We start from the raw sequence: 17,500 nt of genomic DNA on the forward strand, positions 1-17,500 counted from the left end.
CTGGAGGCCCCCCTGTTGATGTTTTGATGACTCGCCTTGCCCTTCGCATTGCTGCACATTGATTGACTGAGATTGTTGCTGTGTGTGTTTGTGTGTGCGTGTGTCTCTGTTGTTGTGGTCTGATGGGTGTGTTGCGGCGTCTATAGGATGTGGCTGGCGTGTGTTTTGTCCCTGCCGCTAGCAGGAACTGGCCCGGTACCCGCCTGCCTGCTGCTTACATCCGACCGTCCGTCTCTCTTGCAGGCTGTTATTTTGTCTTCACGTGGCGCTTTTCTTTCTCTGGTAAATTTTTCATTTCGCTTCCGCCCCCATCTCTCCATCCTGCGTGCTTTTGCCCTCCAGCAAAGTTGTTTTAATCTTCTCTCGCGCTCAATCTCGCCCTCGCTCTCTATTCAATGTATATTGCTGAACTATATATGTGTGTGTGTGTGTGTGTGTGTGTGTGTGTGTGTGTGTGTGTGTGTGTGTGTGTGTGTGTGTGTGTGTGTGTGTGTGTGTGTGTGTGTGTGTGTGTGTGTTGGTACAAATATATGTATTCATATACACATGTGTATAGAAACATATATGTGGACTTATATATACGTGGATGTATGTATACATATATATGTATTTATAGATAAATGTGTATGTATAGATAGAAATATGCATGTATGTATGTATTTAAGTATACATGTGTGTATATTTATATTTCTTTCTCTGTTTTCTTGCAAGGCTTCTCTTGCCCCCCCCCCATGAGTCCTTTGAGGCCAGCTTCTCCTCTCTCTATCATCCTTCTTTGAGACATGCTTAGAAAAAAACTCATCTCTCCCATTCTGCTCCCTCATTTCAGCCTCATCTCTCTCTGTCTCTCTCACTCTGTCTGACTGTCTCTCTCTGTCTCTGTGTGACTGTTTTTCGCTCTCGCAGTCTCTCTCACTCTCTGTCTGTCTGTCTCTCTGTCTCACGTCTCCAATTTAGTTTCTCTCTTCCATTTACTGGTGAGAGAATACTCATTAAGTTGTCCTGCCATGACACGTTCCTTGTGTGTGTGTGTGTGTGTGTGTGTGTGTGTGTGTGTGTGTTTGTGTGTGTGTACATTCGACCGTGTGTGCATTGAACATGTGTGTGTGTGTGTGTGTGTGTGTGTGTGTGTGTGTGTGTGTGTGTGTGTGTGTTTGTGCTCTTCTGTGTGGAGGTTCCTGTGTCCGTATCTCAGACACGGTCTAACTTGATATCGGGTTGCATATCTATCTCTAATCAACCTTCTATAAATTCAAATTGCTTTTGGAATATTCATTATCCAGGTTGAATTAATGTGTCAGTGTGTGTGTGCACATATATCTATGTTCAGACACCCTCAAATACCTAAAGGTACAGTGTGTATAGTTTAGTAGTATAGCAACTAGTGGGGAGGTTCTAGATTATTACCAACTGAATATAAATCAGTCTGACCAAACACAATCAGGTATCTTTTCCATAGTCCCCATGGTCACTGTATACATTGTAGGTCATGGCAGTGGTAACAGCTTAATTACGTTTCTCAACACAGTCCTATAATTGCATCCATAGTGGTGAATAAGTGGTTCTATGCATTGATCATTCGTTGCGGTAGCAGTTGACGCTACAAGCCAATCTTTACTACGTGAAAAGAGGTTGCTTTTGATAACGTGACCATTGTGCAGTTTTATTTTATTTTTATTATTTTTATTTTTGTGTCGGAAACCTCATTTTCACATTTGCTCATCATAATGCCCCTACACAACAACGATACTACATAAGAATCACAAACGGGTCGTAGTCATGGGGATAACACATGCCCTGCATCCTACACATCTTAGGCCATAAGGTTTTATCTCACACATATTCTCCAGAGTCGTTTGTCCCATGAGGCTCCTGTACAGACATTGAGGTGGACCATGGCCGCCCCAAATGAAGAATACCCACTCTCTGTGTAGATAAAAAGGGCTCATTCTAAGGTTACAAAAACACCATTCTTACTTTCATAGGATTATGCACTCATTAAAATTTGCCTCTGAATATTATATTCCATTTCAGCCAAGTCTGTTCCACTAGATGCTTCTAAAATTTTCCAACTGTACGTTTAAGCCCCTTCTCTGTTAAGGATTAGTAGCCGCACATATGTGTGTGTGTGTGTGTGTGTGTGTGTGTGTGTGTGTGTGTGTGTGTGTGTGTGTGTGTGTGTGTGCACGGAAATTACTATGGTGCCCTTAACAGGAGCGCCCCAGTGTGAGCAAGGCTTAGATGAAAGTAATACCAGCCTAAATATTTCTGTATCCGTGTGTGTGCCTATATTTAACAGTGTGTCTGTGTGTGTGTGCCACGGTCGTTTCCTGGAGAGCGCTCTCCACTGTCAAGAGGCCAATGAGAGCCTGCCCTGTTGTTGCCTTAGGGACCACAGATTAAGCTAATTCCGACCATGCACTACGATGCTCTGCAACAGCATGAGGTGACTGACTCTGAGAGAGAGAGAGAGAGAGAGAGAGAGAGAGAGAGAGAGAGAGAGAGAGAGAGGGAGAGGGAGAGGGAGAGAGAGAGAGAGAGAGAGAGAGAGAGAGAGAGAGAGAGAGAGAGAGAGAGAGAGAGAGAGGGAGAGGGGGAGGGAGAGGGGGAGGGAGAGAGTGATGGAGAGAGGGAGGGAGGGAGAGGGAGAGGGAGAGAGAGAGAGATTGAAAGGAGTTGCTCCTGGGACGTGGACATCAGAGCAGAATAGAGATCATAGCAACCCTGGAGGAAGATGGGAACGGTTAAACCTAGGAGAGAGTCCTGCTGGGTGTAATGGCTGTGGGGAGGTGTGTGTGAGTGGGAGGGGGGTGCTGTTGGACTCTTGCCGGCCCTGGACATTGCGTACTGAAGGGGTGGTTGGTAGCATGAGGGCGCTGGCTAAATTAGCCCAGGGAACCAGCTGTTTTCCATAATGAACCGCATTTGTCTTGGTTATAGCCGGTGCTCTGTGGAGACTCTTTAGGCAGGCACTCCTGCTAATGCCCAACATGGAGTGGGCTGTAACACAGCCTGTTAGCTATGATATGGACACGGCTTAATCCCATACCACTGCTAACGTCGCTACAGTTTATGCAACGTTCCCTTTTAGCAATATTAAAGATCTATCTATCTGCATGTGTATTTGACTATTATAATTTATCGATTTATCCGTCTGTCTGTCTGTGTATCTTTGTATCTATCTATCATTATGTATATTTGTATGGTTGTCTGTTTTTCCAAGCAGAATGAAAGCTCAAATTGTGGGATGAGAACCAATGGCGAGAGTTGTTCCAGCCCCATCATGTGTTGCTGCTACCCCTGCTGGAGCTGCTTTTACCGCTGGGCTGCTGCTGCTGTTGCTCGCGTCGAGGTGATGGGATCTGGCACTGATTGGGCCGGTTAACGGCTCGCTTGCTCTCTTAACGAGTGCAAAAAGGAATGTGTATCGGAATATTACAACAAACACAATCATCGGCCCCATTTAAAAAAAACTTTGTTCGTCTCCCCTCGACGCAATCAGGAGGGCTCGCAGTGGGTGTTAACAAAAAAAACGCCGTTTTGAGACGCGCCGTACAATCAAATTAAAAGCTTATCCAGCTGTTAAATTCAAACGGATTTAGTATTTTGCATTATGATCCAGATTTGGTTACACAGCGCTAAGTGGGTAAACTTTTATTGAAGCTGTTTATACAACAGAGCCCCCTGCTGTCCGTAAAATGACCGGCTGTAGGCCTATTTCAGTATGTTAGGCTCTCCGATGCGAATCAGCTTATAGGCTCTACTGTGCTCCACTAATGCAAATAGAAAAAACAGCAATCGGTTAATTAAAATCTTCCATTCCCTTTTCTGCCTTGTTTGGCAATTTCCTCCGGTGCAGCATGTGGTGGGAGTGTCCGATAGATCGATGATCAGGATAAGGACTTTCTCCCAGTTCCCGTTTTTTTCCCTCGATAAATTGCTGTGTGTGTGGTGATTATACAAAACCAACACGATGTCATTGTTTATATGGCGTCGTAAAACCCAAGCAATTACCACCCCCTCTCCCCTACTGAACCCAATGCATCCCATCCCCTACCTGTTAGTTTATGCTGCCCCCTGTTGGTGTATATTGCATACAGCAAGTTAAAGAAGTTAAACAACACTGCTTTACTATGTAGCAGCCATGAAGTAGGCCTAACGCAAAACACTAGTTAGGTATTCAGCAAAAACAATGATAACACCAGCAAACCTACTTTATTAGTGTTGTTGTTAGAAATTCGTGTTGTGGTCCATCATTTATATCCCTAACCTAATGAGCCCAATCCATCAACTAACACACGCACACACACACACACACACACACACACACACACACACACACACACACACACACACACACACACACACACACACACACACACACACACACACACACACACACACACACACACACACACACACACACACACACACACACACACACACACACTCTTGAAGGAGAACGGGGCATTGTCAGTGGCATGAGGCACCTTGGACTCGAGTTAAACTCGGTGCACAGAGAGGGAACTCAGGATAGGCTAGCGAGCCAGATGAGGTAAAGTCACAGTGTACAGGACGGAGTGAAAGTCAGCTGAGAGAGGGAGAGAGAGAGAGAGGGGGAGAGTGGGAGAGAGGGGGAGAGAGGGAGAGAGGGGGAGAGAGAGATAGACACGGCTGAGACACTGTTACCATTGCAGGAGAGGAGATGGGGAGTATTTCCGGAGAGTGATAGGACTACAATTGAAATTGGAAAGAAATTGAAATAGTTGATCCAAAGCCAGAAGAAAGTATACATCATCCGACCGACACGAGTTAAAGCTTTTATATCTCAATATTGAAAAAGAGCGCTTCCAGTTGTGGCCATCAGCACAAGCCGGTCGTAGATAGGGGGCTTGAGATGGACGGAGAGGAACAGAGTGACAGCAGTCTACGCGCCATAGCCATCGTTGTGTTGTGCTGCGGGGCCGTGAAGATGCTGCACCTTATGGGCGTCATCAGCGTGGAGGGTGAGTAGCCTCCGCCTCTGTCACGGTAGGCAGACGGAGTGATACTTCCTGAGCTCAGGGGCGTTACTACGAAGGACGGCCAGACCTAACAACCAAACGTTCATTTTTTTTATTCAAGTCGTATTGCTGATGTACTTTTTTTCAGTGTTCAAAAGTACTGTCATTTGAAAATGTTGATTAACAAATTGACTTACTTAAGTTCATTCATAAAGTTTAGTGAGGTATTTAGATTACAACCGAAACAGTTGTATCGGTGTTCAGGTGAATTGTGATTGAGATCCTAAATTCTGCAGCTCTTATGGGTTAGCCCAACGTAAGCCAGATACAGGGCGAATCAATGACTCTTTCGTCCTGAATGTCATGTTGTTTTTCATGAGTACTCCTTTTATTAAATAAATGTCCCAGCTGGATTGATGTGAGCATAGTTTGGGCTGGACACCTCATCTTTTCCTATGATAACCCTGTCCGAATCCAATGGATATAATGTCACTCATGTCTCACTTTATTTCCACCCACAACTAACAGAACATGCTGTGGAATGTATTTTTGGTTTAGAGTCCCTTTTCACAGAGGCTTCATTGTAGGACAAACACATACGTCGCTCATATCACAAATTATCTGCTCCGTTTATGCACAAAGAAACTTGTAGTAGGCGTATCTTCACTAGTTCAGTCTACCACCCGTGCCCTGGTAGATTTTAGGAGCAGACCCATAATAAGTGTTATGAGCGATACCAGTGTTTGTCCTACGATGACACTTCGGTGAAGATGGACTTTTGGCAATAACAACACTGGTTTGCTGTACAGAGCCTGGCTCTCGCTTTAACAGCAAGGCGGTTGTTCCTTTAACTACCCCCGTTCTCCGGGCTTTCTCTACAACAGACAGAACGTCTTGCAGTGGACCGTTTAATGAGGTGTCCCAAGTTTAAATTATTTGTGCTTTTTTTAGAGGGTGTGAAGGTGACTGCGTTAGAACGGACCGGTACACATGTCTTTTATATCCTCTACGGCCGGAGAGGCCTGCATTGTGTCCGCCCACGTGCGTCCTGGAAGACGCTGGTGTGTGCGTCCTATAATATCCCTCCACCACCACGGAGGTGTGTGTGTGGGCCTTTATGTTGGCGTGTGTGTGCGCGGACCTTTTTTGTGTGGTTTGATATGTGGTGGAGGTGCATACCTTTGGTCTGCTGGGACTAAGGGTGTGAATTACCTCTCCCTGGGCTGTAAGCCCTCGCCCATCCCGAGGTGTGTGTGTGTGTGTATGTAGGTGTGTGTGTGTGTGTTTGTCTGTGTATATGTGGGTGTTTGAGTGTGTGTGCCTGCACGCGCGTGCACATAAGTACATAAATGCCTGCGTTGCAGTGATGCTTGTATAGTGCGTGTGAGTGTGTGTGGAACATTAGGATAGCAGCATCACTGTGTGTGCGTGCCTTTCTGCGTGGGGCTGTGTGTCAGGTTTGTCCTCTCTCCCCTCCCCTGAAGCAGAGTAATGAGCTGTTAATGATGGTGCTGGGGGAGGTGAGGGGAGAGATGACCTCTACCTCCAGTACCTCCAACACTGTCTCCAGCCCAGCCTGACACCCTCTGCCCGTGTCTTTGTACTGGCTTCCCTTAATTAGAGAGCGAGGGAGAGCCGCAGGATAGAGTAAGGGAATTAGACTTACTACCATACTGCTATCATATCGTCCAATGTCGTCATCTTCGTCATCCATCCTCATCATCATCAGCATTGTTATAATCGTGCTTACAATTAGGTTGGCAACCATCTTTAGGAGGGCTGACCAAAGCACACTCACTCTGTGTTTTCGCTTGGTCGGGGAGAAAAGAACGTAGCAAATCACTTTCCCTTTCACCTTGGTCATAGAGGGCCGATGTCCTCTGAGATATTTTGAGCTTCCCTCCAACTCATCGACGCTCCTGCTAAGACTAATTTTTCGTGTGTGTGTGTTCGTGTGTGTGTGTGTGTGTGTGTGTGTGTGTGTGTGTGTGTGTGTGTTCAGACAAGGTGGACGATGACCTGGAGATGACCATGGTGTGCCATCGGCCAGAGGGCCTGGGCCAGCTGGAGGCGCTGACCAACTTCAACAAGAGGGAGCTGCAGGTCCTCTACCGTGGCTTCAAGAACGTAAGACGCACGGCCTCCACCACCACGATGTTCTCTGACACTTATGTTCTCTGACACTTATGGTACACATCATGCACACCAAGTCCACATTGTGATGCCATGCAGGTGAATGATTTATATACTGTGAATTGAAGACATATCTTTTTCTCTCAAACGTCTCTCTCTCTCTCTGTTGCTCTCTCTCTCTCTCTCTGTTGCTCTCTCTCTCTCTCTCTCTCTCTCTCTCTCTCTCTGTTGCTCTCTCTGTTGCTCTCTCTCTCTCTCTCTCTCCCTCTCTCTCTCTCTCTCTCTCTCTCTCTCTCTCTCTCTCTCTCTCTCTCTCTCTCTCTCTCTCTCTCTCTCTCTCTCTCTCTCTCTCTCTCTCTCTCTCTCTCTGTTGCTCTCTCTCTCTCTTCTTCCCTCCCCCTCCCCCCAGGAGTGTCCAAGTGGTGTGGTGAACGAGGACACCTTTAAACAAATATACTCCCAGTTTTTCCCCCATGGAGGTACGACACACATTGCGGTTCAAAAATTCTCCAAGCATTGCGTGTGGGTGTGTGTCGTTGTGTACTTTGTGTATTAAGGAAACTTTTCTCTGTCTCCTGCAGATGCCAGCCCCTACGCACACTACCTGTTCAATGCTTTCGACACAGAACACAGCGGATCCATCAAGTTCGAGGTAGGGGGAAACACAAACTTGCAACCGCGGCGCAAACATCCTTACAAGTGAATTCTCCAGTGCTCAGCCGGAACTGTGAGGGTCCCTTACGACCAAGCATGATGATGCTAGTGTTCAATGTTATGGCTAAGTGTACAAATACCCAACGACCACTCACACAAGAGTGACGTATAGCATCAAATTAATTCATTTTGACGATAATAGATCACCGGTTTTATTTGAGTTAACACACATATACTCAGTTCTCCTGCATGTGAAAGATATCCACGGCCCCTGGGGCAATAGACAGACCCCTCTCTGCGCATTAGGACTCCTCATGATGAGTGAATAAAACTGATATACACTATAAACTCACATAACGAATAGTAGTATAGTAATATTGATATAGAGATACTGCTCACGCTCCTTTTATGCCATCTGAGCAAGGTGCCTCAGGTGCTTCTGATTACATTAACGAGGGGATGAAAGGCAAAGGCTGTGATAACAGAAGTGAAAGTGTTGAGGTAAACATCCTCTTAAACTAGAGTGGTGCACTTGGTTCAGCTGATTGTGTGTTACCGTGCAGGACTTTGTGACGGCTCTGTCCATCCTGCTAAGAGGCTCGGTCAGGGAGAAGCTCCAGTGGACCTTCAACCTCTACGACATCAACCACGACGGATACATCAACAAGGAGGTTTGTGTGCGTGCGTGTGTGTCTGCGTGTGTGTGTGTGTGTGTGTGTGTGTGTGTGTGTGTGTGTGTGTGTGTGTGTGTGTGTGTGTGTGTGTGTGTGTGTGTGTGCGTGTGTGTGCGAATGCGTGCATGTGCATTTGCCAGTGTGTCTGTGTCTGTGTCCATGTCTTTATATCGTTAAACAATACAGAAGAGTTTAGCATCTGCTCATGATTGAGTCCATCACTGACTCGTGCCGTGTGAACCTCACTAACCATGTGGGCTCTGCAGGAGATGACGGACATCGTAAGGGCGATATACGACATGATGGGGAAGTACACCTACCCCGCACTGAAGAACGACTCCCACAAACAGCACGTGGAGGCCTTCTTCCGGGTACAAACACATCACAATCATTTCAACCGTTTGTGTGTGTAAAGACCTTGTGCTAATTTAATATTTAGCATAACTATTAGTTTATCAAGATTCTTTTTTTTTTTTTAAGAAAATGGACAAAAACAGAGATGGAGTGGTCACTCTAGATGAATTCATCCTTTCCTGCCAAGAGGTAACAATTACTCCTTCTACTCAGACTTTATCTAGACTTTATCAATATTAATTATTTAAAAATATATACTTACACTTACTTATTGTTCTCAAAATATTAAAGTCAATCCAACGTCTTTGGAAGGACTTCTATTATATTATTAAAAAAAATTATAAGACGGAGATCTTTCGTTGGCTTTGACTACCCTCTAGTGGTCAATGTTTTTATCACACAATTGAGCAATTGCATTGTTGATACGCCTCTTGATCACCATACCAAACGTTTCCTTGACTCCCTGCAGGATGAAAACATCATGAGGTCTCTACAGCTTTTTGAAAACGTCATCTAGTGAAAAGAAAGAAGAAGAAGAAGCAGCAGATGGGAGAGAGAGAGACAGAGAGAGGGAGAGAGAGAGAATGGAGAGCGGAGTATGTTTATCGTGCGACAGTAAAGGGCTTCTTTCTGCAGACGTTGGGACTCGTTGTCCCCAGTAAACCTGCTATGATGGGATGTCTCCAAGCCAGGGGCAACCTACCTCTTTTGATATTTATTTATTTATTATGTTTATTATTATTATTTACCTTTTATTAACAAAGGCTTTTGAGCATGCACGCTGTTTCACAGCAGCGCCCTCAAGGCCGGGACGGTTTTGAGACGCCCAACCCACAAATCCCCCCTCTCCCCCTTTTTCCCACCCCCTGATTTGACCTACCTATGAAAACTTAACCTTTGACTTCATGCATCCACCTCTCCTACACGTTGTTGCTGGTGTTGAGTCTGTGTATATTCCATACTTCATACCCGTGTCCGAACACTGAGTACCACTGCCGTGTCTTGCTATGTCCACCGTTACCCCCGCCATCACTGAACAACTGAATCTCGGACGACCTGTTCTCTACACTACAACTCACTGTGGTGATCCCTCAGTTGGAAAACATCAAATCAAAGTGCACTCTAGAACGTGGGTGATTATTGACACACATTGGCGATTATCATCTGACACGCTACCATGAATATGCATATGTATCTGCAGGCACGGAAGACAACATCTCACCCTGGTTATTCATCAGCAACCGCTTCCATCGCATTAAGAAGCGGCCTTGTTACCGGCGTTCATTTCTCCAAAACGTGTCCGTTTCCCTCACACTTATATTCAGCGCTAACCTCACCGCTTTCGGGCCTAGCGAATCCGGCCGGGGGTCAGACGCCTGTGGGCCAGACCGCTGGCCAGATGTGAACCGTGCCGTTGAAAGTGTTGACCGTCTTGTGCATGGTTCCCGTGGTTGTGGAGCCCCTGTCTCCTTCTGCTCTGTGTGGTCCAGTGGCGTGGGTCGGTGTATTAGTGTTGTAACGACTTGACTGTAAACACGTGTCCGTACAGTGCGTCTACCTGCTTACGGCACCTCTCTGTCCGTCCCTTCTGTCTGTCCGCTTCTCCGTCTGGTCCCATGTCCAATCGTATCGGTACAGGGTCCCTGATCCACGTCCCTCTATGTTGATATGGCAGTTTTTGGTTTACAGGCAGAACAATGACTTTGTGTGTGTGTGTGAGTATTTTTGAGTGTTAACGTCTGAGTGCGTCCGTTTGGTGACTCTGTTCATGTGCTGTCGTTGAGTTGAGACCCCTTGGGATGTGGAACAAGCGATGGCGCCGTTGTTATCTGGGTTTCTTTCCCAGAATTCACGCACTCCAACAAACTTAACTGGTGTCTAGTGGGATAGCATCACCTCGGTGGACTGTGGGAAGAACTCCTCCACCTCCTTATGTTGTGTTCAGCAGGAAGAATCCGAACCCGGATAACCAAGATGTACATAAAGCTCCTCTCAATACCACCAACCTGTCACTGTGAGGGAGCGACGGCAGAGGTAGACCTCCTAGGATGAGGGGATGGGAGAATAGAGGGGGAGGTACAGGGTACAGGAGTGTAAAGGAGTGTAGAGGGACAGGAGTGAGGGGATGGGAGAATAGAGGGGAGGGTACAGGGTACAGGAGGGTAAAGGAGAGGAGATGTGAAGAGGGGACTGTATATGGGTGGGGGGGTGGGAGTGTAGATCAGAGGGGAGTGTAGTTCAAGAACGGATGGGCTGGGGTTTACAGAAGTGATAGAAATGCAATAGAAGGGGTACAATAACTGAAAGGTGTGGACCTTTTCGCTGTCCCTCTAGGAACCGAAGCCATGTTGTGAACGCGAGCCATCCCTCGTGGGGGTTTGAGCGACATGTGCAAAAAAATAAATCTAGCAACAACAAAAGCGTGTTGATTAATTACTAATAATAAATGATTTAACGTCATACCCTTTCACTGTGCTATGAATAGTACTGCAGAATCCTTTGGTGCGATGCGCCGTCTCAGTGTTACCCATGATTGCATACAGACATAAAGGGCAGACAGACAGATGGACCGACTGACTGACAGACAGACTGAAAAATGAGCAGATGTACAGACATAGATACAAGCTGTCGAGATGAAATAATGTGTGTATTGCAAAATTGTATAAATCATTATATTTATCAATAAACTTTTAAAAAATGATATTCAGTCGATTTTTCTTTTTTTTCTGAAGAAATGCAGTGCATTCTCTTGTAGTTATACCATATCGAAAATGAAAAAAGCAGATTTTAGGCATTATAAACATTGTGATGGTTTATGCATCATATAGACACGACATTTACAACAACTATACAACTGTACAAAAGAGTTGCACATCTTCTTATCGATCTGAAAAGTCACAGAACAACAAGGGAATCGATATGTGCGTGAAACGAAGTGGAAACCGCCAGTAATGCAACATGCATCCTTCTTCTTCTGACCCTCTTCCGTGTCCTTCTGAATCTATATCACTGTAAACAGTCGCTTCCATAAAAAACCAACACGCCCGGGCACTCACAGCCTGCATGTAGATATAATGCGTTGTAAATGTTGAGCAGGCCCTCCAGAACTTTATTACTTTTTATTGATTTTTAAAAATCTCTTGATTCATACGACGTGGCGTGCTTTATTCAAGTAGACCTCGGTGACTATTTATGAAGAAGGGTTTATTACATCGCTATCCGTTCGGCTGGGCTGTTGTCCCTAAACCACTTTATAGGTCCTGGTTGAAACGCGTTCTGGCATAAGGACCATTAAACACAACAGCCGCTTACGTCCTTCACAGGTCTGGATATATGTTCCTATCTCTGTTCTACTCTAAACAACAAATGTAAAAGCCTTAAATGGATGCAGGAATAGAAACCGGTAGAGTCCAGTCATTTAAAGTTCCACCAGGATTTGAAAAGTCTGAAGGTGTCGCTTGTGGAGGCCTGCATAAAGGCCCATTCCCTCCAGGTGTCTCGATTAACAAACCGAGACACAATTTCTGTTTTTCCGAGACACAATTTCTTCATCCATGACGTCCCGTGGATTCTGTTCGTTCTGCCCGTATTAACGGACTTATGTTTTTTTTTTTAAATAGTTTTTCTCCAAAAAGACATAAAGCTGCATATAGTGGGGTTTAGTTTTGTTCGTTCTTTTTTTTTTTTGCACGATCTGTCAATGTCACCCAGCTTCTTGTAGTCTACTCCCTCTCCTCGGCCCACGGCTGCAGGTTCTGCAGGGCGTATAGGGAGGAGTTGTGCGCGCACAGCGGGTCCGAGGAGCCTGATTCGCCCAGGGACTTCTGCAGGGCGGAGTGCTGCAGCTGGAGGATCAGCCGATTGGCCTGCTGCCGCTCAGCCTCCCGCTCCTCTGCCGTCTGCCTCCTGAGGGGGCGCAATAAGAAAATAGATTAATAAAAGAAAGATTGATAAATACATATATATGGATAAACAGAAGATTATTTGAAAAAGGCAATCGTATTTAGGAAGAGGAATAGCGTTTAGTATATTTCCTTTGAATATGCTGTATTCATTATTTAGTAATATTAATAATATCCTTTTTTTTAACGTGGTGAATGGTGAAATATTTAGGGTTGGTATAATACCCATTCTGATAACCCTGAAATGTTTTGTCCGTCAAACTAGGACTCTATTTACTAAGTAGACCTTTGGCATAGATCCACACTTTCTCATCGGAGGAATGCAGGATTGTTTAACCCAGGCAATGCTTAAATAAATTGTAGGCTAATAAAGGCCTCGTTTTATTCTAATCTTTTAAACTGTGTTTATACATTTCTCATTTGAATTATCAGGTTTAATCACTTTGTAAACAATCCCAAACAAAGTGTTCCAAAATAGTATTATTATCAGTAAAAGCAGTAGTAGAAGAGTATAGTATCAGTATTATTAATAGTAATAAGCTAGTAATATTACTTAACTAATGTATGTTTTTTGGTAAAATTATTTATAAGAGGAATGCAATTGGAAGAGTAGGCTTAAGCAACTCATCTGTTTTATCATGCAGGATGAAACGCAGGCTGTATCGTAGGCCTACTATAGTTATGCATATATTCAGTTACATGATTTTCCCTATAATTTATAAATACAATTGTAATTTCATGTCTGAAAACGGTCTGTTAGGCACATTTTACAGGCGTATAGTCCAAACTAAAGCTGCTTTACCTTGGTCCATATACCTATAGGGGGGAGGGGGGGGGGGGTCTGCATGACAAGCGGACTTGGGTCCTGTCGGACCGACTCACCTCCATTTGGTCCTGCGGTTCTGGAACCACGTCTTGACCTGTGCGTCCGTCATCTTCAGGCTCTTGGCCAGCGCTGCCCTCTCTGCGCTAGCCAGATACTTCTGCCGGTGGAAGCGCTTCTCCAGCTCGCAGATCTGCACCCGGGAGAAGGACGTGCGTGGCTTCTTCCGTTTGGGGGGGGTTCGGTTCTGGTACGGGTGTCCTATCCTCCGCGTGACGGCGAAAGGCACCAGGGCTGCTGGAGAGGAGGAGAGGTGGGAGAGGGGGAGAGTTGGTGAGAGCGTTGAAGGGAGAAGAAGGGCAGGAGAGAGTCAGAGAGAGAGAGAGAGAGAGAGAGAGAGAGAGAGAGAGAGAGAGAGAGAGAGAGAGAGAGCTTTACAATTGTCTGAGGTAAACAACCTTGTGTGTGTGTGTGTGTGTGTGTGTGTGTGTGTGTGTGTGTGTGTGTGTGTGTGTGTGTGTGTGTGTGTGTGTGTGTGTGTGTGTGTGTGTGTGTGTGTGTGTGTGTGTGTGTGTGTGTGTGTGTGTGTGTGTGTGTGTGCGTGCGTGTGCGTGTTTGTGTGTGGGTATAGGAGAGACCCGTAAAACAGATGGTGCAGATAACGTTACAATAAATCTGATTACGATATATTTAAAAAAATAAAATGATTACATATTCATAGTAATAGCATTTGAAGGAGCCATAAACCAAGAGCCGCTAAAACACACGCAGGCCTGTATTAAGTTCACCCTGACCACTGCAGCCAGTCCAATACTGAATTAGAATCTTAATCTCCTACTTCATGGATTTGGTTAATATTACACTCTACATTATCCAAATAGTCCTAGCATGGAGTTAATATGTATTCTTCATTTACAGAGAGGTTTTCGTATAGGGCTAATTTAAAAAAAAAAGGCCGTTGTTTTATATTTTTATCAGCCTGAATTTGTATGGCTTTTCAACTGGTTTCTGACATTTGAGGCAGGGTGAATTATTGGTTAATAACTAATATTCGTTTTTATCGTTTATTATGAATTCCTATTCATGAATGGTGTTCCTTAAATGTAATTTTATTTAGCTTTTCAATGTAGCGTGCAGAAACCCAGGCTAGGCTACATAAGGCCTCCTTTCTACAATTAACTCAGGCTCTCTGATAGCCAATGCACGTCAAATATAATGGCGAATATACAGCACCTATATGTTGCTATTTTCCACAACAAGAATCCCTGTTAAAACTGTCATGTGTGAATGTGAAGCCACAATACAGGCCTGTAATTCAGTTAGTTGCTATAGCTTTCAACGGATTCCTGACCTATACAGTCTTCATTCAGATATTGTTTGGATGGTTTGTGAGCCGAGTGACTGGATAAACATTCTGCATTACCTGATAATCTATCCTTGGAGAACCTGTTCCCTATCCAGGGGAAGCACAGCCCTCCGAAGCCCGAAACAACGCTCTGCACCGGGGCTGGCGGACCCGTGGGTGGCATGGGTCTGTGGGCCGGGACCCGGATCACTCCCCGGGTGCCCAGGTTCCTGGTCTCCCCGTACGGCCCCCCCGACTCTCCCGGAGGCATGATGCCGGACAGGGAGATCGACAACGCCGCGTAAGAGGGCGCGCTGGAACCGGTAGGACTTCCTAAACTGTAGTAGCCTTCTCCGCTGTTTAGATCGGAGGGATTCTGTCTTCCTCCTGAGGTCCGCCCGCTTTCCGAGTCTGTACCGGCTCCGAGGATCTGGTCTATCCCAAAACTGATTGGTTCGTGGTGGACCTGCTTAGCGGGAGGACTCGGTGAGCTCGCTGCGTGATCCATCCCCAGCGTCGGACCGAGACTGGAGCAAGGGGATGCTTGGTTTGAAAACCAAACCAAAACCAAAAGCAATGAATATAAAATCAAACTGACAAAACCAAACTCATTTCTTCAACTCGTTCGAGTCCACTTGTCTCTTCGTAATCCAGATCGGCCGGTGTTTTAGTCAAACGAGTCCCATTTACAAAAGGAGGTTCTGCTCTGCAGGCGCGCTGGTGAAAGTTGGACTAGCTCGTTGTGGGATGAGACGTTGTGTCTCTGCCCCTCCGCGCGTCAAGACCCTGCGTCTCTCTCAGCTCCCCGCCTGACCCACGCACCGTGCTGCTCCATCACGCTCGACGTCTCATTGGCTGGCACTGAAATGACTGATTGCACATAAGGTTAAATGTTTTGGCACCGATACTGACGATTTCCCCTTAAACTTTATGGATGGGTGTGCAGATTGTTTACGATTCATCCTGACGGACGCATTATCTTTGCACCGTTTCGATTTATTCTGCACAAATATGATGGGCGAGAGTAGAAGATTCGGTTAATAATTAGGCTCGAGTGATTGTTTTATGAATTTCACCATCGAACCATGTCTTTGAGTATTTTGGAGAATTGTGGCGTGTACTTAAAAAGTGTATCGTCAAAAAAGATTTATTGTCACTTTTATTTTAAATAATTTGGTAGGCCTTTGAGACATTTCCCCACATTTTCGAATTATCCTAGAGAAAAGAGACACCGTTTGGAGAAACAATGGGGCATAGTCTGTAATTCAAGGTCTATGGCGCAACGTACAGGCCTAATGATGTGGTCGCTGACACCGGTCGGTAAATGACCTGACGAGGGAAGGCCACGGGCCACTTCAGATAAAGTGTCCATTCAAGCTACTAATCGGCTGCAGTCAATGGAAGTGAGGCCAAAAGTGAGCAGCTAATTGTATTTCTACTCACTTATCTCAGGATTAGACAAATGCCTATTGGGTGCATAGCTTTTACATTATCACATTATTGTTCTGCAAGCGCGCGGACACACACACACACACACACACACACACACACACACACACACACACACACACACACACACACACACACACACACACACACACACACACACACACACACACACACGCACACACGCACATATATAAATAAATATGTATAGATGTATAAATATATATATATATATACAGATACATTTATGCATGTATAAATTTAGTTTAAGCCTATTTAATGCTTTTTTTTAACAATCACATATCCCGTTTGTATTAATTTTTCGATATCTCTTTCCTAGCTTTATGTGTATAAGTTATAACGCAATAGACTTATCCTAAGTAAATACTGCATTGATTTATCGCAGCTTTTGCAAAATCTTCCCAAAAACATTTTCTTTGCGGACGCAACAGAAATGTGGGAGCCCAAAAAAATAAAAGGGAATAAAAAATGCAGGCTATTAAAATAAGGTCCACTTTTTCCCCTTCACCACCAGCTAAACTTATGAAGCAATATGAGGCAGTAGAGCGCCCGGGGTGTTTGTTTGGCAATATGGACAGAGTGACTCTTGGCCACTGTCCCCGGCCATATGTGAGCGCTACGGTGGCTCCACGACGGGGAGAATGGGTCAGTTAGAGCTGTCAGCACTGAAGACATTTTTATGTTTCTCCTCCCCGCATTTGTGGTGCAAATATTGTCGTAGAGAAAAAAAAAATTGGTTTAGATGTTGGACGTGTGTTTTTACAAAGAAAATGTCCCTCTGATATTTTATTAATCGCGTAAAAAGAAATAAAACAGCAACTTGGTCACTGCGTAATGCGTTTACGCGCTGGTGGAGGCTATGGATGGTGTCCCAGTCTCCGTCAGACCCTCTAAGTAAGTGCGGCCGATGGCCTACAATTGTCAGAGCATAAGGGCTCTCCCCGGGTCCGGATAGCGGGTGTTATAGTAAAACGGTGTAATCCAATGAATACGCCTGATGATGACCCGTATAGTCCCCACTCCGTCTCCAACCGAGGGACCACCATCGAAACGCGATAACATCGCCCGTGTATTTATAGCACCGAAAACAGCATTGAATAAATGTCGAGAGATATGTCAGGCCTTTTCATTTTTTAACACTATAT

At 45.2% G+C, this 17,500-nt stretch overlaps 2 protein-coding genes across 5 annotated transcripts in view; one reads left to right on the forward strand and one right to left on the reverse strand.

The window, feature by feature from the left end:
- The window catches only part of kcnip1a (Kv channel interacting protein 1 a), a 39,323-nt gene extending 28,113 nt beyond the window's left edge, over positions 1-11,210 (forward strand). For all 3 annotated transcript variants that reach the window (XM_030369109.1, XM_030369111.1, XM_030369110.1), the window contains exons 2-8: positions 7,006-7,130; positions 7,546-7,615; positions 7,718-7,788; positions 8,354-8,461; positions 8,731-8,835; positions 8,945-9,007; positions 9,288-11,210. In XM_030369109.1, the coding sequence (XP_030224969.1) occupies positions 7,006-7,130; positions 7,546-7,615; positions 7,718-7,788; positions 8,354-8,461; positions 8,731-8,835; positions 8,945-9,007; positions 9,288-9,335 (590 nt within the window). In that variant the 3' untranslated portion in view covers positions 9,336-11,210. The remainder of the gene's footprint in view (positions 1-7,005; positions 7,131-7,545; positions 7,616-7,717; positions 7,789-8,353; positions 8,462-8,730; positions 8,836-8,944; positions 9,008-9,287) is intronic.
- Positions 11,211-11,605: 395 nt separating this feature from the next.
- Positions 11,606-15,669, reverse strand: tlx3a (T cell leukemia homeobox 3a). Of its 2 annotated transcripts, none has more exons than XM_030369113.1 (3): positions 14,967-15,669; positions 13,603-13,837; positions 11,606-12,724 (listed from the first exon to the last, which is right to left on the reverse strand). In XM_030369113.1, the coding sequence occupies exons 1-3, from the start codon at positions 15,394-15,396 to the stop codon at positions 12,541-12,543; spliced, it is 849 nt and encodes a 282-aa protein (XP_030224973.1). In that variant the 5' UTR covers positions 15,397-15,669; the 3' UTR covers positions 11,606-12,540. The 2 variants fall into 2 exon arrangements, with proteins under 2 accessions (XP_030224973.1, XP_030224972.1); XM_030369112.1 differs by having other exon boundaries at positions 13,603-13,840.
- Positions 15,670-17,500: the final 1,831 nt, after the last annotated feature.

The sequence above is a fragment of the Gadus morhua genome, chromosome 10 (assembly GCF_902167405.1).
Source record: "Gadus morhua chromosome 10, gadMor3.0, whole genome shotgun sequence".
NCBI lineage: Eukaryota > Metazoa > Chordata > Actinopteri > Gadiformes > Gadidae > Gadus > Gadus morhua.